This window comes from Oryctolagus cuniculus, chromosome 18 (genome assembly GCF_964237555.1).
Source record: "Oryctolagus cuniculus chromosome 18, mOryCun1.1, whole genome shotgun sequence".
Taxonomy (NCBI): Eukaryota; Metazoa; Chordata; class Mammalia; order Lagomorpha; family Leporidae; genus Oryctolagus; species Oryctolagus cuniculus.
In genome coordinates, this window is record NC_091449.1 from 41,413,703 (window position 1) to 41,435,706 (window position 22,004).

General features: G+C 58.4%; 2 protein-coding genes across 3 annotated transcripts; one reads left to right on the plus strand and one right to left on the minus strand.

Moving 5' to 3' along the window:
• Positions 1–617: 617 nt before the first annotated feature.
• ZNF319 (zinc finger protein 319) lies at positions 618–6,405 on the minus strand. The gene is made up of 2 exons (XM_051846820.2): positions 6,079–6,405; positions 618–4,337 (listed from the first exon to the last, which is right to left on the minus strand). The coding sequence occupies exon 2, from the start codon at positions 4,097–4,099 to the stop codon at positions 2,363–2,365; it is 1,737 nt and encodes a 578-aa protein (XP_051702780.1). The 5' UTR covers positions 4,100–4,337; positions 6,079–6,405; the 3' UTR covers positions 618–2,362.
• Positions 6,406–6,894: 489 nt separating this feature from the next.
• USB1 (U6 snRNA biogenesis phosphodiesterase 1) lies at positions 6,895–21,552 on the plus strand. 2 transcript variants are annotated; one of them, XM_002711547.5, is made up of 7 exons: positions 6,895–7,079; positions 7,819–7,979; positions 13,144–13,327; positions 16,283–16,336; positions 17,499–17,604; positions 19,622–19,705; positions 20,543–21,552. In XM_002711547.5, exons 1-7 carry the CDS (start codon positions 6,982–6,984, stop codon positions 20,645–20,647), a joined length of 792 nt encoding a protein of 263 aa, XP_002711593.3. In that variant the 5' UTR covers positions 6,895–6,981; the 3' UTR covers positions 20,648–21,552. The 2 variants fall into 2 exon arrangements, with proteins under 2 accessions (XP_002711593.3, XP_008255571.3); XM_008257349.4 differs by having other exon boundaries at positions 6,902–7,079; positions 7,819–7,997.
• Positions 21,553–22,004: the final 452 nt, after the last annotated feature.

Genomic DNA, 22,004 nt, shown 5'->3' on the forward strand with positions numbered 1-22,004 from the left:
GCAGGAGAAAAGGTGCTGAGGTGGGAGGTGGCCTACGGGCACACAGGGGGTCACTGTGGGACACAGGAGGCAGTGGGGTGACAGCAGACCAGCCCTGGGGGAGGGCTTGGTTGTCTGGATTCCTGGCTGCTCTGGGTAAGCCACTGGTTTTCCACTGGGGCTGAGTAGGCTCTCCTGCTTACCAGCCCCAGGCCCTGGCCTCTGGGGCTGCCGGTCCATGAGCTGCGGGGCTCTCGTGAGGCCCGGCTCCCTCAGGGTTGCAGTTAACTCGGGGAAGGTCAAGAGGCTGCAGGCCCATACCCAAGAGCCCCAGGTGTCCTGCAGCTGATGCTGTCAGCGTCTTCACAGCTTCCCCACGAGGGCCTCCCGTGTGACTCCATTTAATTCTCAACAACCACGCAAGATGAGGATTAACCTCTCCATGTCACAGATGGTATGACTGAGTCCCGACAAGGACCTGCCTAAGGCCACACAGCCAGGACGTTCAAAGCATAGGACTGAAACCCAGCTCTATGAGCCCAGGGGGCTCATCCTGCCACTTCCGCCTGCACAGCCTCTCTGCCTCTACACATCCCGCCACTCGTGCCCCGGTGGAAGAAGGACCAAACAAGCAGTGCTCTGGGTCTCTGACGGTCAATGTCTTTACTTCTAAAGCATACATTGGACTCACTATATATTAACATCAAAAGTGGCTACCTAAAATGGAGTCATTCGTTTTAAAAATCCAAGTTCACACATTTTTATAGAAGATTGAAAATGACATGAAATTAAACTATACAGTGTTATGAATAGTATTACAAACTGCTTTCAGAAAGCAAAATGAAAGGGGAAAACTAGCAGTTGGGACATTGTAAGTCCAGGTTCCATGTCTGTTGGGATTTTGTCAGAGAGTCTGCCCAGGGGAAGGACCAGCCCCTCTCGGGCGCTGGAGGGAACCCGGCCAGAGAGGAGGCAGCTGTGACTGTTCAGACTCCGAGAGGGGAGGAAGAAGCAAGGTGGCGGCCCCCTGCCCCTGGGCCCTTCATGTGTGCACTGCTCAGTCTTCTTTTAAGAGCCACAAACAGGGAAGGGTGGGGCTGGCAGAGGGGAGGGGGCAGAGCTGGGTTCAGAATGTTGCTAACCAAGGTCCTTCTGGGCTCCCAAGGACAGCCGTGGCCGTCCAGCAGGGTCAGCAACTCCATGCACCTGCCAGAAACGCTGCCTACTGCTTCCTGTAACCTGCTTGTCCCCTCTCCCCCTCCCCCTGCCTGGACACCCTCTGCTCCATGAGCCCTGTGGCAGCCAGAGACCCTGGGGCACTCCTGAATGACCCGAAGGAGAACACGCCGGTCTTGAAGTGGCCGGGTGTTGTCCAGGGCATCTTGGCAACAGAAGATCCCTGTAGTGCAGGCCAGCGGGCACACGGGCGTACGTGGTATGCCCGTGGTCTGGGAGGGCACTGTAGGGTCAGAAGCCGTTCTCCCATCCTGGGTACCCAGGCCTGGTCTTGGCCCTGAGGCAGGGCTGGGGCGAGCTGACTGGGGCTGTGCCCCGAGTGCCCGATGCTTTGGTTCACAGAGTTCGGGGGAGGACATTGCTCCGCGCGTGCTGGGGAGAGCATGAGCTTGGCCCGGCTTCTTCCCTCCCTCCCAGATCTTCCTGGCAAGCGCACCCTCCCCAGCACAACTCAAAACCACACTGCAAAGTGGGGGCGGCTTCCACAGACACAGGGCCAGCCCTTGGCACCACAGGTCGCCTGTCCTCTTTTCCCCGTGGGTGGCACTGTCCCTGGCTGAGGGTGCCACAAGAACTTCCCCAGGCAGACCCTGGCCAAGGACCCCCGCCCACACGTGTCACCTGATAGACACCTGGCTGGAGCGGGGGGGGGGGGGGGAGCTGCAGTCCAGGGTCTGCCCCCTGTCTCTAGGCCATGTCACAAAGTGGGCCTTCTCCCCAAGACAGCAACTTGGGGGCAAGCCCTACACCCAGCCCACCTCTGGGGAGAGGTCTCCCAGGCCCTACCATGAGCCGCCTCTTTCCAACCTTTCCGGTTGCAAATTAGGCTGCAAGATCTGGGAGGGTTGGGCTGGCGTTGCCCCATCCTTGAGCAGGGAGAGGCCAGGTGACATCCAGTCTGCGTGTGGCCTCCCAGAGCCGTGCAGCGGCTGCTGGCTCTCAGGAAAGCAAATCCTGTGGCGGGTGGAGGTTTGTGGTTTATGGCAGCTCCCCCGCTGCCAGTCTGGCACCAGGAGTGCTGAGCACCGGCGCCCTCCACCTTTTGTCTTCACTCACAGGGGCTCAGAACCCTGAGCTGGGGGGGGGTGGGGGGGTGGGAGGGGCAGGGCAGGGTGCAAGGCAGCTGTAAGGGGGCCGCGGTGTGCGCTCAGGGCAGGCACGCGGCGACCTGGTAGGCGCCTTCGGCGGCCGCGGCGGCGGCGCTGTGCTGCGCGCTGTGCTCCTGCAGCAGGGCCACGTCCAGGAAGCGCTCCCCACACCACACGCACTTGAACTGCTGCTCGCGGGCGTGCACGCCCTGGTGCTTGTTGAGGTGCTCCCGCTGCTTGAAGGCCTTGTCGCAGTTGGGGCACTTGTAGGGCTTCTCGCCCGTGTGCACGCGCCGGTGTCGCTGCAGGTCGGACGCGTACTTGAAGCGCTTCTCGCAGTCCGGGCACTTGAGCGGCTTCTCGCGGGCCGGGTCGCAGCGGTGCTGCACGAACTCGGAGGAGGAGAAGAAGCGGCGCTCGCACAGGGTGCAGCGCAGGGGCTTCTCGGCGGCGGCGCAGTGGGCCAGCTGGTGCTTCTGCAGGGCCGACGCCCGCTTGTAGGCCTTGTTGCACACGGGGCACTTGAAGGGCCGCTCGGCCGCGCCCGGCAGGCACTTGTGCCGGAGCAGCTCGGCCGACTGGTCGAAGCCCTTCTGGCACACGGGGCACTTGAAGAGAGTCTCGAGCGTGTGCACGTGCTGGTGGTAGAGCAGGTGGCTGGGCTGCCCGAAGCCCTTCTCGCACAGGCCGCACTTGAAGGGCTCCTCGGTCTTGTGCGTGCGCCGGTGCCGCATCAGCGCGTACTGCTGCTTGAAGCCCATGGGGCACAGGTCGCACTTGAAGGGCCGCTCGGCGCTGTGCGTGCGCTCGTGCTGCCGCAGGTCCGAGGGCCGCTTGAAGGCCTTCTGGCACTCGCCGCAGCGGAAGGGCCGCTCGCCGCTTGGCGTGCACGGGTGCTGCAGCAGCTCCGAGGACTCCTTGAAGTGCAGCTCGCACACGTTGCAGCGGAAGAGGTGGTGCTCGCCCGAGTGTGCATACATGTGGCGCACCAGGTGCGAGCGGTGCTTGAAGGTCTTCTCGCAGACCGCGCACTTGTAGGGCCGCTCCGAGCTGTGCGTGCGCTTGTGGTGCACCAGGTGGGAGGACTGGCTGAAGCTCTTGTCGCACAGCGTGCACTTGTACGGCTTCTCCCCCGTGTGGATCCGCTCGTGCCGGGACAGCTCCGACAGGTGCTTGAAGGGCTTCTGGCAGATGGGGCAGCTGTAGGGCTTCTCAGCCTGTTCCGCAGCTGGCGCGTGCGCCGCGGGAAGCGACGGCGCCGTGGTGGTGGTCGGCTCGGAGGCCTCGGCATGCTTGTAGGTCTTCTCACAGATGGAGCATTTCACCAGGCCGGTGTGCGAGCTGTGGTGCTGGGCCAGGGAGGTGAGCAGCGAGAAGCCCATCTTGCACACGCCACAGACGAACGGCTTCTGTTCGGCCTGCACACACTGGTGCTCCAGCAGGTCAGTGGCCTGGTGGAAGAGCTTGAGACACTGCGTGCACTGGAACGAGCGGTCGTGGCCTGCCAGGCACTGGTGCTCGTGCGGGCTGGACAGGTGTCCCAGGTCATGCCCGCACACACCGCATTTGGGGCCCGGCTCCCCTGCCGCCTGCAGGGGTGCGTGCTGGGAGGGCTGCAGGCCTGGGTCGGGCTGCAGGAGGATGCCGTAGACAGCACAGCCCAGCGGGTTCTCAGCGGTGCCCGGGGGCAGCGTGTGCTCGGCCAGGGCCGGCGGCGGCTCTGCGTGGTGCTGAGGCTGCGGGGGCTGCGGCTGCTGGGGCTGCGTCTGCGGCGGCTGCTGCCAGCTCTCCGACATGCTTGAGAAGATGAAACAGGGTTTGGAGAGTAATGGCTTCAGTGTCCTGCGTAAGGTGACCCAACCCAGGGAGAGGAGCTGCAGGACCTCAGAGGTGGACGGGAACCCCAGGCAAGGCACGGAACGGGGTCTGGTCAGAAGCCCAAGTCATTCACTGAGAAGACAGACTGCACAGCTCTGTCTACAGAACGGGGTCCCAGCAACGCCAGGGAGGCTCTGCCTTCCCCAGCGATCAGTTCTGTAGGGAAGAAAGAAACTGTGAGCTTGGGGCAGGAACGAGCAGCCAGGCTCTGGGCCCTCTCTGCACCCAGCACCTGGACATACACCCACATCACAGGAGGCTGACCCTGGGAAGACAGCTGCTCCCTGAACACACGGCCAGAGAACCTGCTGGCAGCTCGGCTCCTCCGGGAGAGCAGGGTGGCCACAGCGCTCACCTGCAACCCCGCAGCCCTAGGCCGGCCTCCTGCACCTACGAGTCAGGAGGAGCCACTGAGTCAGGGGGAGCTGCCCACCGTGCAGAGCCTGCCAGCTCCCTTCCTGCGGCCACGCTCAGTCTCCACCGGGAACAGCACTGCCCAGAGGCACAGCCTGCTGACACAAGAAGCCGACCTCCCACGTCTGCCTACCTGGGCCAAATGGCCACTAGGCTCGAGAGTCAGGTCAGCTCCAGGGAACCCAGGACTGTCTCAACAGTGATCTCCTGAGCGGGGCTGGCCTGCACTCCCTCTCCCCCAGGCCCTCCGCCCTGGCCACACGCCTGGTTCTCTCTCCGCATAACCGGAGGGATGGTCTTAGAAGGACCTGAGCCATCACAAGACAGGTCCGCAAACCCACCCGGCTGAAACCCCTCAGACCAACCATCTGCACCAACAGCCTCCTTCCTCCCAAAAGGCGGCCTAAATCCTCTGCATCTCTCTGACAGGGTCAAGGTTTGCAGGAAAACGTTAGAAACAGCCCTGGTCTGCCTCGGCGACGCAGGATGCAGCTTGCTAACCACCGAGCGCTGCATTCCAGAGACAGCCCTGCCCCCGTGCTCCAAGTCTGCAACCTTCTGGGCAGTCAGCAGAAGGGAGAGCCCCCCTCCACACCCCAAGCCCAGGAGAACCTCTAACTCACCACTTTGTGGCAGCACAGGCAATGGCAGCCAGGGAGAGGAACTCCCCGCATGGGCTGCAACCCACCTCCAGGATCCCACCTCCTCTGCCTCTTGCATTGAACAGTTTTTAAGGTTTTCCTCGAGTGAAGCAAGGAGGGAGAGGCCGCCTTCCCTGGCCTGCCTGGCCTCTAACTGTTCCACCACCGAGACATGAGTCAAGCCCGGAGCTGCCAACCTCAGCATCTTCCCGGAAGGAGGCAGCGGGGCCGCTGCTCTGGGTGCAGGCAGCAGGTTGCAGGAGCAAGCAGGTACCACTCGGCCATTGAAGACTTTCCAGGGCAGAGAGAGGCAGATGGGCCGCATGGCTGCCAGCCTCAGGGCTCCCAGGGCTGTGCCCACAGCCCTACTGCCCACCCAGGCCCTCCTCCGGGAAGGTTGCAGCCAGGAAGCCTCCTGACTACTCTGCAGAGGGGAGCAGAGACAAGGGGCGGGAGGCCCCCACCTGCGCCCCCACCACGGCCCTTCCTTCTTCCTCCCTGGGAAACCGAATGAGAGCCGATCACCACCACCCCAGCCCCACCCCCGCCCCACCGAGCGGCCCTGCCCGCCAGCCCAGCTGGGCGGCCTCCTGTCAGCCCTGGCCCGCGCTGGCCCGGACGCCGCGGCCCGAGAGCGGCTTGCAGCCAGGCTAGAGGAAGGCCCCAGGGCCGCAAACCGGGCCGGGAAGCAGCTGCGCGTCGTGGCCCGGCCTGGGCGGCCCAGGCGCTCAGGAGGCCGCCGGGGCGGGGCGGGGGGCGCCGAGGCCGGCTGGGGAAGGGGTGCGGGGGTGGGGGGCGAGGGAGTGGCCCCTCGTCGCGGCCCCTGGCGCAGCACCGCTCACCTGCTCCAGGCCGCCGGCGGGGCCCGGCGCGGGGCGAGCGGCGAGCGGCGACCAGCTGCTCTCTCGGCCGCCCCTTTATTCCGGCTCCATCAGCGGTGGCGCGGCCTACGCGCGCTACGGATCCCCGGCCTCGCGTAGCGGCGGCGGCCGGCCCGGGGGCGAGGGGCGGGCCTGCGGCGGCCCGAACAGAAAAGGCGACCGTGCAGCCGGGGTAGCGGGGCCGAGGCGGAGGAGCGCCAGGAGGGCGGGCGGGCGGGCGGACGGACGGATGGCCTTGCGGAGACCGGCGGACGGGCTGGCGGCGCGGGGGCCAAGGAGGCGGGGCCCGGGGAGGAGCTGCAGCCCGGGCGGCGGCGGCTGCGGGAGGAGCGGGCGGCGCGGAGCGAGGCCGCCCCCTGCCGGGGACCCAGCGGTCCGGCCGGGTCGCACACTCCAAGTGTTCAGGGCGGCTCTGAAGGCCCAGGACCGTCGCGCACCGGCTCCTGACCACTCCGCTCCGGGGGTCCGCCCCTGGCAGGACCACTGCACGGGGCAGCGAAGGGTCTCTGTGGACTCTCTGGCCTCTGGAATTGACCTGCCTCCAACCACTCAGCTTGTCCTTTCGGGGGAGGGCCCCCGGGGCTCGGACTTTGGGCGGGTTTGAAGGGGGCACTCCGGGACCTGTGACATGGGCACACGAAGCTTGGGAGGGTGCTCCTGGAGACCCCAGGTAGCACTCCACGGGCAGCCAGCGGACGGCGAGCGTGGAGCCGGGACACCTCACGGCTGGGTCCCGCCCTCGCGGCCCCGCCCCGAGGCGGAGCTCGCCCAGGCTCCGCCCCCGGGGGAACTTCCGGTGTGGCGGAACTCCGGGAGAGCGCCGAGGTTGCCGGCGGACCGTTCCCGGGTCTCGGACGCGGCCCCATGAGTGCGGCGTCCCTGGTGGGCTACAGCAGCAGCGGTTCGGAGGATGAGGCCGAGGCCGCGACGACGACCAGCCCTGGGGCTGGGGGCCGCCCTGGGTGAGGAACGAGGAAGTCTTCTTTACGTGGGGCGCGGACTCTGAGAGCCCACCGGCCCCAAGCGGCTAAGGGGAGGATGCGGGGCTGCTTCCGGAGAGGAAGACCTAGGGCTCCCGAGTGCCCCCCCCCCCACCCGCCAGGCTAGGGCAAGGTTGGGAGGCAGGCCAGGGGTTCGGATCCCCGCTCCCCCGCTGGCCCGCTTTGGCTCCCGGCACTCGTTACTGGACCATTTGAACCCTATAATAATAATAATCACAGCTGAAGCGTTTGGGGAGCTTTTTCATTCATGCCATCAATATTCAGCGAGTAACCAACAAGGAACAGATCCGTCAGTCTTTGCCCACGTGGTCCGTAGATGCTTATCCTGGGCGAGGGCTTCACCCGAGTTATCTCAGTTGATCTTAGAATAATTCTGCCAGGCAGAAATGCACTTTACAGGTGAGGAAACTCAGGCCCAGTGTCACAGAGCTGGGAAGAGCTGCTGTGGCTCAGGCCAGTCCAGCCAGCGCATGTGACCGCCAGCCACACACGTCGCTGCCTGCCTAGTTGTCTTCCGTGGGGACCACGCGCCCTGCTCCCTTTGGCCACCTGGAGCTGTTGCAAGAGCCCAGCGAAACAGCGCTGAGGAAGGAGCTTCGTGGCTCCTTGGGAGCTGCTGCTGACATCGCCACATCTCAGGGGCTCTGTGGACCCAGGGCCAGAGTGCTAGGATAATCGTGCTTTCTTTTTCCTCCCACAGCGGCCCCCGGCCCAGTGAGAGATTCCCAGTACCCGAAAGTGTCCTGAACATGTTCCCAGGCCTGGAGGAGGGGCCCCAGGACGACAGTGCAAAGCACGGGGGTCGTGTGCGCAGCTTCCCGCATGAGCGTGGCAACTGGGCCACCCACGTCTACATCCCTTGTGAGTGGTGTGTGCAAGGTGGGAGGCTAAACCATAAACCCGACGGGTGCCTTTTGAGGGGAGGAGAGAGCGAGCAAGCCTCAGGGATTGGGAGCTTTTCCGTAACCTTGAATTCAGCGCCTGACGTAGGTTTTTAGCTGTGGGTAGGATGTTGCACCCCCAGCTCACGAGGAGGTTCTGGGGAAGGTGTGGAGGGCGTCCCAGGGTGCAGCTGGGTGCACCTCAGCTGTCCCAGGGTGCACCTCAGCCCTGGTGAGCAGTCTGCAGGCATGACACGCCCGGGCTTCACAGGGAGGCCTCACTCCGCCTCTTAGGATGCCGGGTGCCCAATAGTAAGTTATTGGGTTTCTCAGGGTCTCAGTTTTCTGAAGTCTAAAATGGGGATGATAATAATGATATCTCTCTCCCAGGAAGATTCATTCCCGCCGCTGCGGGAGTGAGAGGTGGCTCTCCCTGCTTCGGTCCCTTTTCCCAAATGCAGAATGCGGACGTGGTGACCACTTACATCCTCGCCAGGGCATTTGGGCAAACCGAGTGGGGTGCAGGATGCAAGAAGACCGGAACCAAGCAGTTCCAGCTACATGTTGGGTTAAAAAAAAAAAAAAGCAAAGCTGCACGAGCAGTGGCTGCAGTGTTCTTTCTCCTTGTGAAAAGCTGGGCTCCTGCTGGGTGTCTGGCAAAGGAGACTGAGTGGCAGACGCCGCCTTTCTGCTCCGTGCTTTGCTACAGATTGCGATGGTGAGCTTGGCCTCTGCGAGGGGAAAGATGGGCAACAGGAAGATTACTGCAGATGGCTGGTTACAGAGCAGCTTTTTATAGTGCCCTCTCATTTCTTTTACCAAATGAAATATACGTATCCGCGTGTGCACTGAAAAGGAGCTGGGGAAATGGCACCAAAGCCCCCCAGTCCTGGGGGCAGTGGTCTCGGACGTGGAACAGTGTCCCTGGGGGGTGGGGGTAAGATGAGCCGTTAGGGTATGGGAAGGAAAGTACTGGAACTTGTCTTATTTGTTTTTATCTCATCTTTTAAAAAGCATTTTTGGGGAATTCTTTAGCAACTGGATGAAGTTCCCCTGTATTCCTGGTATACTTAGAGTTTTTATCCTAAATGGGTATTGAATTTTGTTGAATGCTTTTTCTGCATCTGTTGCTGTGGTCTGTGATTTTTTCTTTTTTATCCTATTGATGTACTGCGTTACATTAATTGATTCTTGAATGTTGAAGCACCTTGCATACCTGGGATAAATCCCCCTTGCTCATAGTATATTCTTCTTCTTATCTATGATTAGATTGGATTTGCAAAGATGATGTTGAGGATTTTGTATCTATATCTGTGAGAAATTTTGGTCTGCAGTTTTTTGTTTGTTGGAGTTTTTTTAAAAGATTTATTTATTTATTTGAAAGTCGGAGTTACACAGAGAGAGAGGAGAGGCAGAGAGAGAGAGAGGGATCCTCCATCCGATGGTTCACTCCCCAGTTGGCCACAACAGCCGGAGCTGCACCAATCCAAAGCCAGGAGCTTCTTCCGGGTCTCCCATGCGGGTGCTGGGGCCCAAAGACTTGGGCCATCTTCTACTGCTTTTCCAGGCCATAGCAGAGAGCTGGGTCAGAAGTGGAGCAGCCGGGACTAGAATTGGCGCCCATATGGGATGCTGGCACTTCAGGCCAGGACGTTAACCTGCTGCACCACAGTGCCGGCCCCCATTGTCTGGTTTTGTTGTTAGAGTGATGCTAGTATGAGTTAGGAAGTGTTCTCTCTGCATCTAGCTTATGAAACAGATTGTAGAGAATTGGTTTAATTTCATCCTTCCATGTTTGATGTAATTCCCCAGTGCACCCATCTGGGCCCGGCGCCTTCTGCCTTGAAAGATAATTATTGATTCAGTTCAGCAGATGTCTGTGTCCTGTGAGTCTGGCCAGTGATGTGTTTTCAGAAGTTGGCCCAGTTCACTGAGGCTGTCCCATTTGTGGGTACAGAGCTGTTCTTTGTATTCCTTGATGAGCCTTGTAATGTCAGTAGGATCTGTACCTATGTCCCTTTCATTCCTGCTGTTAGTAATATATCCTCTCTCTTTTTCTTTGTTAGCCTGGCTACAGGCTTATTGATTTTGTCAAAGGACCCACTTTTGCTTCTGTTGGTTTTCTCTATTCACCTCCTATTTCAATTTAATTTTTTTGGTGTGTTCTTAAAAATGTTTATTTAGTTTTTTGAAATACAAAGAGACCAGAGAGAGAGAAAGAATAACAAATGCTCCCATCTCCCATCTACTGAAATTGCCAGGGTGGGGTAGGGTAGGTCTAGGCCAGCACTGGGAACCAGTACCGAAATCCAGGTCTCCCAAGGTCTGCATTAACAAGCTGGACTCAAAAGCCCAAGTCAAGAATCAAGATCTGGTACCCAGAGGGCCGGCGCCATGGCTCATTTGGTTAATCATCCGCCTGCAGTGCTGGCATCCCATATGGGTGCTGGGTTCTAGTCCTATTTGCTCCTCTTCCAGTCCAGCTCTCTGCTGTGGCCCGGGAAGGCAGTGGAGGATGGCCCAAGTGCTTGGGCCCCTGCACCCGCATGGGAGACCAGGAAGAAGCACCTGGCTCCTGGCTTCAGATTGGCACAGCACCGGCGGTAGCGGCCATTTGGGAGGTGAACCAATGGAAGGAAGACCTTTCTCTCTGTCTCTCTCTCTAACTAACTCTATCTGTCAAATAAAAGTTCGGGTACCCATGGGATGCAGGTGTCTTAACTGGAGTCAGGCAGGAGCCCAGATGTCCTACCCTTTATTGATTTTTTTTTGCTCTGATTTTTATGATCTCTTTTCTTCTTACATTGGCTGTAATTTGCTCTTCTTCTGGTTTCCTAAGGCAGGAGCTTAGATGATTGCTTCCATGTTCCCTTTTCTAACGTGTGCCTTCAGTGCACTGGAGACCCTTCTTCCACTCGCCTCTTCTGCTGGACCCCCGTTTTGATGTTGTGTTTTCATTTTCGTCAACTTCAAAATATCTGTACATTTCTCTTCCGATTTCACCTGTGCATTGTGTATTGTTTAATCTCTGTGTGTTTGGGGGTTTTCCAGCTATCATATTGATTTCTAGTTTAATTCCATTATAGCCTGAAATCAGACATTGTATATACAATTTTAATTAGTCGAGGGATTCTGATGCTTGCTCTTTCTCCTCAATTTGTATTTTTTTGCCTTTTAGTATACCTTATAGTTCTTTTTTTATTTGAGAGGCAGAGAGAGAGAGACAGAGACAGAGAACGCCCATCTGCTGGTTCATCCCCCAAGTGCCTAGAAAAGGCCAAGCCAAGCCAAGAGCTGGGAGCTCAACCCAGGTCTCCCCCATGGGTGGCAGCGTCCTGAATTCTTGAACCATCACCTGCTGCATTGGCAGGAAGCTAGAAACAGGAGCAGAGCCAGGACTCGAACCCAGGTTACTCCAGTGTGGGATGGGAGTGTCCCACTTGGTGTCTTAACCACTGTGCCGAACACCCACCCTGTACTGTTTACTTCATAGTTGGACGTGATGTCACAGGTGGAGGGAACCCCCATAAAGAAGCCTCTAGTGGTGCGGCACCAGGGCTGGTGGAGGGGAAGCAGCTGTAGTGCTGTGATTAGGTCTTGGTCTGGGGAGCTGGTGCCTCTGACCGTGAGCTTCCAGGAGCTTCTCGGGTTTTTCCCCTCCTTAGGCGAGACAGGTTGGCCAGAGGCCTGCGGTTGGGTTTTTGCCCTCCCTGAGTCAAGCGGGATCTGAGCAAACTCCAGCAGGTTAGGCTGTGGGCAAGCAGCTTCTGCAGGGGGCAGGCCTGCCCAGAAAGCACAGTGCTCCTATGATTGCCGCCGGTTCTTTCCCCCGCCACGCGCACAGGGCCTCTTTTCTGAGGGTTCCAGGAGATAAGCCCCCCTGAAGTGTGGGAGTCTCCCCGACTGGGTCCTCTGGAGTTCCTAGAGCTCAGATTTGCCCCCGCTGAGTCCCACACGGTCAGCCTTCTGCAGAGCCAGCGAGCCTTGTTGCCTCCCAGGTGTTCCTCGTTTACTTGTTAGATGAGATGGCAGCCTCTGAGCTTCTCACCTGCAGGACCCAAAACCGGAAGTTGTGCCTGTTTCTTGTTCACTTGCATTCTTCACTGTAGCGTGTGTTACTTGTGTAACAGAAAGGCATAGTAAAATGTGACTACAGGGGGAGGGAGCTGAGAAAGGTTGTTTACTGAGTACAAAAATACAGTTAGATAGGAGGAGTAAGAACAGTGACTTTGGTTAACCCTAGTTTATTGTGGGCAGCCTCGGGGAGCAGCAGGTCAGGCAGCTGCCGGAGATGCTGCACCAGCATCCTGTATGAGTGCTGGTTCCAGTCCCGGCTACTCCACTGATCCAGCTCCCTGTTAATGGCCTGGGAAAGGAGCAGAAGGTGGCCCAAGTCCTTGGACTCCTGTACCCGCACCTACTAGGGAGATCTGGAAGAGCTCCTGGCTCTTGGCTTCAGACCGGCTCAGTTGCAGCCATTGCGATCATTTGGGGAATGAACCAGCAGATGGACGATCTCTCTCTCTCTCTCTCTCTCTCTGTAAACTCTGTCTTTCAAATAAATAAATAAATAAATATTTTTTAAAAAATAAAGAAATATTTTAAGTGATGGATATGCCAATTACCCTGATTTGATCATTACATATATATGAAAACACCATAAATTTATGTAGTTACTGTGTGTCAACTAAAAATACTTGGGGTGGGCACTGTGGCGTGGCAGGTAAAGCCACTGCCTGCAACCTGGCATCCCTTATGGGTGCCAGTTCGTGTCCCAGCTGCTCCACTTCGATCCAGCTCCCTGCTAATGGCCTAGGAAAAGCAGCAGAAGATGGCTCAAGAGCTTGGGCCCCTGCTACTCACATGAGAGACCTGGAAGAAGTCCTGGCCTTGGTCTGAGCCCTGGCCGTTGCAGCCATCTGGGGAGATAGAAGATTCTCAAGGTGTTTCTCCGTCTCTCTGTAACTCTGACTTTCAAATAAATAAATAAATCTTTAAAAATACATTTATAAAAATAAAAATACTAGAATACACAACATAGCTGCCAAAGCCCAGAGTAAAAAGGGCTTCTCCGTGCCGTGTGGGCATCATTCAGCCGTACGCTGTGGCCAAGGCCGGCAGCCCTGTGCACTGTTCCCCCGCAGATGCGGCCAGGGAGGAGTTCCTGGATCTGCTGGACGTGCTGCTGCGCCGTGCGCAGGCCTGTGTGCCGCGGCTGGTGGGGATGGAGGGCTTCCACCTGAGCCTGTCCCACAGCGTGGTCCTGCGCCACCACTGGATCCTCCCGTTCGTGCAGGCTCTGAAGGACCGCCTGGCCGCCTTCCAGCGGTGAGTGCCTCCCGGGGCCACCCTGCCCCCCAGCAGGCAGGCCAGACCTCAAGGACGGGCCCTGGGCGTCTCCTGGGGCGGCCTGGCTTGTGCCCTGCCAGCTCTCAACACCTCTGGTTGCTCTTCTCTGCTGTCACTCAGCGGTTCCAGCACTTCCAGGCGGGGTCCAGACACCAAGTGGTGGCCTGCAGTTCAGCCCAGTTCTGACGCTGACACCCAGAGTTTCCACGGACCTGGCAGGTTGAAGGTTCTCAGTTAGTGCACCAGCAGCTCTGCTGGAGACGCTCCTGTGGCGCCTCCTCAGGCCCTGTCATTTGCGAGACAGACTGACAGATTGTAGGTCCCCAGTTTGCTGCAGAGGGATATCCAAGGGTGTGAGTGGAGCACAGGAGCTCTGTCCCTGGGGAGTTTGGGGCACACACACACACACACACACACACCCCTCCCAGCACACGCATGCACTCTTGTGGCCAGCAGTCTCTTCAGACCCGTTCTTGAGGGACTTCTAGCGAGCTTCGTCACACAGACACAATTATGACTCAGTCTCCAGGGAATGGCAGTGGGGGCTGGGCCTGAAACAAAAAAGACGCCCCATCAATCAGAAAATTCCAGAGGAGCCCAGCATCGAAGACCCGGTCCTAGAGCAAAAGGCGCTCCCAGCACCCCTTCTGCTGAGGCAGTCGAGTGGGTGCTAGGAGCTCTAGTGAGGATCCCAGGGGACCAGCACCTGTGTTTCTTATTTCATGGTGGTATAGGGGTCCTGGTGGGGTCCTGGCTGCCTCGGAGCTTGCGAGGGCGCGTGGGGGAGGTCAGAACTGGACCGCACTTCTGGATTTCCTTTCCCCTCCTCGTGGTCGCACCCCTCCTGCCCCGCCAGAAATGCCTTTCCTGCTGGGCTTGCCACGCGCCATCTCCCCGGCGGCCCCCATGGGTCCTGCAGCTGTGGGGCCCCGGTGCGCCTTTCCCTCATCCTGCGCTCCCATCGCTCTGTGCCTGTGCCCCCTCCAGAGCCCAGGTTCCTCCAGGCTACACCCGTGGTTCTCTGGGTTACCACACAGCTTCTCCCAGGTGCTCTGCTCCCTGGAGGCATCCAGGGGATGCTTGTGGAGGGACTGAGCAGGAACGAGGGCGCCTGGAGTACACTCTCCTTAGAGCCCTCTGGGCGGTGGTCCCTCCCAGAAGCCTGGGAAGCCACCCTGCTCCACTGTCCGCCTCCTGCTGGGGCTCTCTGCCCTGGACGGGTGGACCGGCAGCTGCACTAGCAGCAGCATCACTTAGGGTCAGAATAAGGGGGGGGGGGGGCACAGCTGCTAAGAAGCTGCTTGGAACAGCCACACCCATATCACAGTGTCTGGGTTTGGATCCCGGCTCTGCCTCTGATTCCAGCTCCCTGCCAATGCACATTGGAGGAGGCAGCAGGGCTGACTTGGGTGCTTGGGGTCCTGCCACTCACATTGGATACTGGACGGAGTTGCAAGCTCCTGCCCAGCACCCGCTGCTGTGAGCACTGGGGAGTGAACTAGCAGGTGGAAGTTCTCTCGCTGGCTGGCTGGCTGATTCTTTCTGTCTCTCTGCCTTTCAAATAAATAAAAATTTAGAAAAAAGAAAGATCGACAGGCTCCTTGCTCAAGTACTGAGAAGACCATGAGTGAACTTGGACCCTGGTGGGAAGCCACAGCTTTGGGCTTTCCTGCATGCTGGTGCTTGCCGGGCCTCTGGAACCTGCCCAAAGGCCCTTACAAGAACTGCTGGTTCCATGGGGCACACATGTGGCTTGTTTCCTTGCTCACCCAGGCCCCCGGTCAGTGCCCTCTGAGCAGAGCTGCTGGTGCAGTGTTTCCTGCCCTGTGTCCTGAGTGTGGCCAGGCTGGAGTCCTCTTCAGTGGGACAGTGGGGCCCCTGGGCCTGGAGGCTGGGAGGTCTGGCCCTCGAGATCTCTTGTGTCCTAGACACAGCACTTACCTGGCTGCGCCTGTACCTGAGCTGAAGGTGGGTGGGTGGGTGGGTGGGTGAATGTGTTTGCCCCAATCTCTTTTTCTGTTTTTTTTTTTTTTTTAATGTTATAAATACCTCCCTTTTTCATATTTTGATTTGTTTGAAAGGCAGAGACACAGAGTTCTCCCATCCACAAGTTCACTCCCCAAATGCTCTCAAAAGCCACAGTTCTCCCAGGCTGCGGCTGGGAGCCCAGGACGCAGTCCAGGCGTCCCACGCGGGTGGCAGGGACCCAGCCACTTGAGCCATCGTCTGCCGCTTCCCAGGGTCTACTTCAGTGAGAAGCTGAGCTAGAACTCAAACCCAGGCATCCCATGTGGCATCTTAACCACGGTGCCAAATGCCCCCCACCCTGCCCCAACTTCACAGCCACAGAACCCACTTCTGTTTGCTAGAAAGCACACGTAAGAGCAAGGGCTTTGGAATCAGGCAGACTTGAGGTTCAGATCCTAGTTCACCCAGTTCAGCTTCAGCAAGCCTCAGTTTCTTTGTCTGTAAAATGGGCACAGTTGCCATTCCTGCCTCCCAGGGGTGTGGGAGGATTCCACAGCTGACTTGTGCAGAGCTCAGCTCAGCCCTCAGCACAGGAAGTGTCGCTTAGACTTTTTTTAACCCAAAAGGAATGAATTGGCCCTTAGATGACCTGTTGTCGCCTGCTTGATGGACAAGACTTTCCTGGTTCTTGTCAGTAAAGTGGTTTCCAACTGTTTATTGGAACCAGTTGTTAAAGCAGGATGGTCGCTGGCTTCAGGATGGTGCCTTGTGTTGCCTGAGCAGGGTGATTTCAGGGTCTGGTGCAGCTCTGAGACGGATGTTTTGAGATTCAGCTTCCCACTTGGATTAATAGGGTGATGATAGTAAGAACAAAATGTGTCAATTATATTGTTGTTATACTAGCAACATAAACTCTATGTTTTTTCTTATTTTTCCTGATCTGTGATCTTTTTAAATAAATTTCAGATTCTTCTTTACTGCCAACCGGGTAAAGATTTATACCAATCAAGAGAAAACCAGGTAGGTTCCCCAGTCCTTCCAGAAGATTCTTCAGGGCAGAGATGAAGGGGTGCTTTGCTTTGGGGCTTGTTTGTCCCAGTTTTCTGTTTGTTTTGAAACAATTCAAGGCAGCCATTCCCAAACCTGAACCTTTCATTAAGAAGAAATAACTGAGGAGTGGGAGGCCCAGCAGCCAAGAGCGCCATCTTGGCATAGGGGGAGAGGCCTGAGCAGGTCGGAAACCTGCCCCGCGGAGCCTGCCCGCAGCCCGGGGTCCTCACCACTACACACCTCCCCTCGTTCACCGGGCGCTGGGCGGTTCTAAACACACTGGAGTGTTAGAATACAGGAAGAAGTTGTCATTGTCAAGTCCTCACAGCCAGTGCCCTTGTCTCATCTGCTCACTGAGCCACGCCAAGCCCAGGGCTCAGGCGCTCCCTGCGGGCCGAGCTGATGTGTTCGCACCAGGTGCTCACTGCCAGACTCACAGTGGAAGGGGCCGCATGGTTCTCACTCTTTACGTGGTGTGCAGAGCCGGATCGCGAGCAAGCAGACGGAGTGTTAACAGTTACAGTGTGAAGCGACAGGTCATCAGTGTGGGTGCCCCGGGGGGCGCCGGGGAAGAGCCTGGGGGACGGCATTCGATGGCAACCTGAGTGCGGCAAGGAGCCACGTGGGAGCCTTGGAGCAGAGGACAGGCAGAGGAAGTGACTGCAAGGCAGCAAAGAGTTTGGGGTGACCGAGGGGCCCAGTGAGCGCCTGGGGATGGAGCAAGGGTAGCTCACGCGTGGCCTCGAGGGCTTTGACAAGAGCACTTCCGGCCAGGCTAAACCTGGTGCTGAGGAAGCAGAGTCAGCTGGATGAGTCACCTTTGTCCGTGGGTTTACCAAGAAGGAGATGGGGGCTGCCTCAGCACGTGGGCCCAGGGGAGGGTTCTTCAAGCTGAGAGCGAGCGTGGCTGCACGCTGGACAAGGGGCGGTCCGGACTCTTGGCCCTGGGCACGGAGGCATCCCCTAAGGGAGTGGGGGAGGAAGCGTGAAGACAGGCGGCATGGCTGGCAGGGCAGGGGGAGTCCCGGGAGGTGGGAGCCCAGCGCTGGGCCGCCAGGTTTCTGTCTGCAGGCAGTCGGCATCCCAGAGCTGCTCCTCATGTCCCTTTGACTCCGAGTCTGCCTCTCCTCAGGACCTTTGTTGGGCTCGAGGTCACCTCGGGCCACGCCCAGCTCCTGGACCTGGTGTCCGAGGTGGACAGAGTCATGGAGGAATTTGACCTCACCACTTTCTACCAGGTAACGACGGGTTCTTCTCTGTAACGGGAACGAAGCCATCCTTCTAGCAGCTCCCAGGAGAGCAAAGCCCCAAATGGCCGCCTGCACCTGCACCTGCCGAGCACACACAGCCCGGGCGGCGAGCGATTGGAGGTGTGGTCTGCTGCTGCCCACCCCAGCCCAGCGCCCCCGGAAATCTGTGCCGTAGCTAACTGTGCCCGAGGTGTGCGCCTTCTGCGTGAGGTGTCTGTGGTTGGTGTTTTTTAAAAGTTGCCATTCCTGTTATTTCTCAGTAAAACTGACTCCCGGAGGATGGTGGCTTCACTGCCCTCCCTCTGGCACTACAAGAACTTCAGGTGTCACTGGTTTTACTTGATTTTTTTAAAAGATTTATTTATTTGAAAGAGTGAAAGAGACGGGGAGAGAGAGACAGCAAAAGAGAGAGAACCATCTGCTGGTTCAGTTCCCAATGGTCTCAACAGCTGAGGCGGGGCCAGGCTGAAGCCAGGAGCCTGGAGCTCCATCCAGGTCTCCCATGTGAGTGCAAGGGCCCAGCTACTCGGGCCATCTTCCACGGCCTTCCTAGGCACAACAGGGGGGACTGGATCGGAAGAGGAGCAGCCAGAACTCGGCTGGCACCTGGATATGGGATGCCGACATTACAAGTGACAGCTTAGGCCAGCGCCGCAGCTCACTAGGCTAATCCTCCGCCTGCGGCGCCGGCACACCGGGTTCTAGTCCTGGTTGGGGCGCCGGATTCTGTCCCGGTTGCTCCTCTTCCAATCCAGCTCTGCTGTGGCCCAGGAGTGCAGTGGAGGATGGCCCAGGTCCTTGTGCCCTGCACCTGCATGGGAGACCAGGAAGAAACTCCTGGCTCTCGGCCTCAGACCGGCGCAATGCCGGCCGTAGCGGCCATTTAGGGGGTGAACCAACAGAAGGAAGACCTTTCTCTCTGTCTTTCTCTCTCATTGTCTAACTCTGCCTGTCAAAAAAAAAAAAAAGTGGCAGCCTAAGCTGCGTCACGAGGCCAGCCCTATTTGATATTATTTTTTAAGATTTATATTTGTTTTAAAGTCAGAGAGGGAGACAGAGATCTTCCATCCACTGGTTCACTCCCCAGATGGCCACAACGGCCAGCACTGGGCCAGGCCAAAGCCAGGAGCTTCTTCTGGGTCTCCCATGAGACTGGCAGGGGTCCAAGTACTTGGGCCATCTTCCACTGCTTTTCCCAGCCCATTAGCAGAGAGCTGGATCAGAAGTAGAGCAGCCAGGACACAAACTGGCATCCATATGGCTTGTCTGCATTGCAGGTAGTGTCTTCATCCACTAGGCCACAACTCTGGCCCCTTGATTGATTTTCAAACCATGCTGATGTATATAAATATGACTTTGAATGGAGATAATTATTAACTCCTTAAAAATTTGACATTTTTGGGTTTTGAAAAGTATGGCATCTGCTGGAATGTTCTAGATGAGAAAATAGAGTCAGAGGCTGGGTTCTCCACATCCTGATTGAGTCACCCTCTCTGCTGGTTAAAGGAGAGCCTCTGAGAACTGCATTGTCTTAGTCAATTTGGGCCGCACACTACGTGGTCTAAACAACAGCAGTCTATACACTGGGAGCTCAGAGTCCAAGATCAAGCTGCCAGCACTGGTGGTTTCTGGTGAGGGCCCTTCCTGAGTGTGAATAGCTCCCTTCTAGCTGTGCCCTCCCCTGGTGGGAGGGGGAGGAAGAGGAGGAGAGGGAGTGCAAGTCTCTGCTGTCTCCTCTGTTAAGGGGGTTCATCCTCTCGCGAGAGCTGCATCTTCATGACCTCCTCGAACCCCCATACCTAGCAAGGCCCAGCTCCAAACACTATCACAGTGGGACTTAGGGCTTCAACACATGAGGCAGGGGGCACAGTTTGGTCCCTTACAAGATCCAAGCCAAGGTCTGTGGAAGGTCTGGGCTCCTACAGGCAGGGACCCCTGGCCTCAGTGACAGCTGGGTGGGCCATGGCATGCGGATGGTCACTGCCTCCCTACTTTTCCTCCTCAGGACCCTTCCTTCCACATCAGTCTGGCCTGGTGTGTGGGTGACGCCCGTGTCCAGCTGGAAGGGCAGTGCCTGCGGGAACTGCAGGTGGGTAGGACTGAGAGGGCCCTGAGCCCACGAGGGGTGGGCCAGACGTCTGGACTGCCACCTGCCTTGCTCCTCAAGGTGTGGGCCCTGGACCGGCAGCATCACGTGGGAGCTCCTCACGGGCACGGCTCGGCCCCCAGACCTAGCAGATCGGAGTGCGTGTTAACGAGCTCTCTGGGGATTGGTGTGCACGGTGCAGTTTGAGAAGCCGTGCTCTAGAGCCCTGTGAGGAGGCTGCAGGCTCCCCTGCAGGCCCGGCCCCTCACCCACAGGCCCAGGGCTTGGAAGTGAGGGACAGCCTGCCCTCGGAGCCTGTCAGATTTTGATAAGTAGTTGAGAGTTTTGCTTTCCCACCAGTGCCCTTGGAGGAGAACCAACCGTGTGTGTGCAGGGGCGAGTGGCACTGATCCTCCACCTCTGGCAGGGGAGGGAGTGGGGAGCGCGCCACACAGGAATGTGGGCCTGGCCTTGCCAGCACTTCTGTTTCCTGAGAGAAGCCAGACAGGCACGTTCTATTGTGTAACTCCTAGCTGTCACATTTTGCAAGCCACACAGAGCATGTGAAGGCCAGAGACAGTCTGTGGGCCATCACGCAGCCACCCCGCTCTTGGCCTGATCATGGGGGAGATGGCAAAGAGCCCCGGTTTCTGGGCCCTGCAGACCCGGGTCCTTGCCCTGGTCTTGCTGCTGTCCGTCACTTGGGGCCCTGAGCTCCCCTGTCCTCACCTGTGCAGACAGACGACGGGGTGCCCTCAGCGGGCTGCTGAGCCCTGGGTCTCGGGGGGGGGGGGAGCAGTGCCCTGCTGCCCAGGGTGCCCCTCACCTCACTGTCCTTAGGAGATCGTGGACGAGTTTGAGGACGCCGAGGTGCCGCTGCGTGTGCTCACCGAGCAGGTGCGCTGCAAGTCGGGGAACAAGTTCTTCTCGATGCCTTTGAAGTGAGCCCCAGTGTCCTTGCGAGTCCTCGGCCCCTCTGCAGGCCGCCGTGGGCGAAGGAGCCGGCCGAAGTCAGGGGACGAGCTCTGTGCCTCCCGCTGGGAGGCCCCAGTCAGCCTCCGGTCTGGCGGAAGGTGTAGATGTGCCGGGACCAATTCTCTCCTGGCCCTTTTGGGTACTGGTTGGATGCTGTGTACGTGGTCATTCCCAGAAATCACCAGTAGAGGGCAACCTGAGCATCCCAATTCTTGCTCTGTGGCTCATACCAAAAAAATAAATAAATTTGGAGGGTCACTGGGTGAACCCACCCACACTCTGCCAGAATCCCCATTGTGGTTCCTCCCAGCTTGCCCCAGCCCACTTCAGCGGTTTGCATTTTGATGCCATTGGCCTCACACCAGGGCTTTTAAAACCGTCCTGCACCGGCTCATTCCTGGACAAGGCAGGCTCTGCTGGGTCCCTCACCCCCCTTCCTTGAAGTCCATCACTTGTATTTATTTACTTTTAATCTCACCCCCTCCCGTGCCTGCAGAGGCCACTTCAGGGCCAAGGTACGAGGCGCTAATGTGTGGCTCAGCCAGGTGCCTGGGAAGCAGAGCAGATGTTTCATTTTGGCCTGGCTGTGGCTGGAAGCCAGCCCTCCAACGCTCAGTGACCTCTGGCTTTCCCCTTGGCTCTCCCAAAGCAGCCGCGAGGCGCCGCTGCAGGTCGGTGCTGTCCTGCCCATGGCCTCAGATGTCTGGGGGGCAGGTGGAGGGAGGCCCAGGTGGCGCCCAGGGGCAGGTGGGGGGGAGCCCTCACCAGGACAAAGGACCAGTCATCTGGATTTCTGGTGCCAGATGAAGAAGTAGTTTTATGTTGTACTTTTAGATTATGTTCAGCAAATAAAACCTGGGATTTCTTCCTCTGGACCTTGCTCTGGCCTGCTTCTGCCTCTCCTCGGCCCCGCCTGCGCCAGCTGTGTGTCAGTGCGCGGCCCTCCCGGCAGCCTCGAGGGAAATCAGTGATGCCTCAGTCCTGCTGAGGTCACCCAGGCCACCAGGCCTGCTCCTGGGGCGTCACGGGGAGCCCAGAGCTGGGCGCGTGGCGGGGGTCGGCAGCCCCCTCCTCATCAGAGCAAGCACAGACACCCAGACCCTCTCCCGCCCTAGCATTGAGTCCTTTACAGAACATCTCGTGTCCTCCTCCCAGTGTCCCCTCATCCCGGGTGTTCAGCGTAGACCAGGTCCTACTGAGCCCCGGACTCAGCCCCTGCCCAGGTGCAGCCCACACACAGCCTGCACACCGCCACCTGGCCAGGCTTGGGCTCTGGGCTCTCCAGGACCTGAGGTAGAAGCTGGGGGAGAGGGAGTCTGTCGCTCTG

Excerpts from the sequence above, each read along its gene's own strand:
- USB1 (XM_008257349.4), top strand. The coding sequence starts at position 6,982 with ATGAGTGCGGCGTCCCTGGTGGGCTACAGCAGCAGCGGTTCGGAGGAT. Across the intron at positions 7,080-7,818 it reads GGGGCTGGGGGCCGCCCTGG|CGGCCCCCGGCCCAGTGAGA; the intron begins GTGAGGAACGAG and ends TTCCTCCCACAG. Across the intron at positions 7,998-13,143 it reads TTGTGAGTGGTGTGTGCAAG|ATGCGGCCAGGGAGGAGTTC; the intron begins GTGGGAGGCTAA and ends GTTCCCCCGCAG.
- ZNF319 (XM_051846820.2), bottom strand. The coding sequence starts at position 4,099 with ATGTCGGAGAGCTGGCAGCAGCCGCCGCAGACGCAGCCCCAGCAGCCG.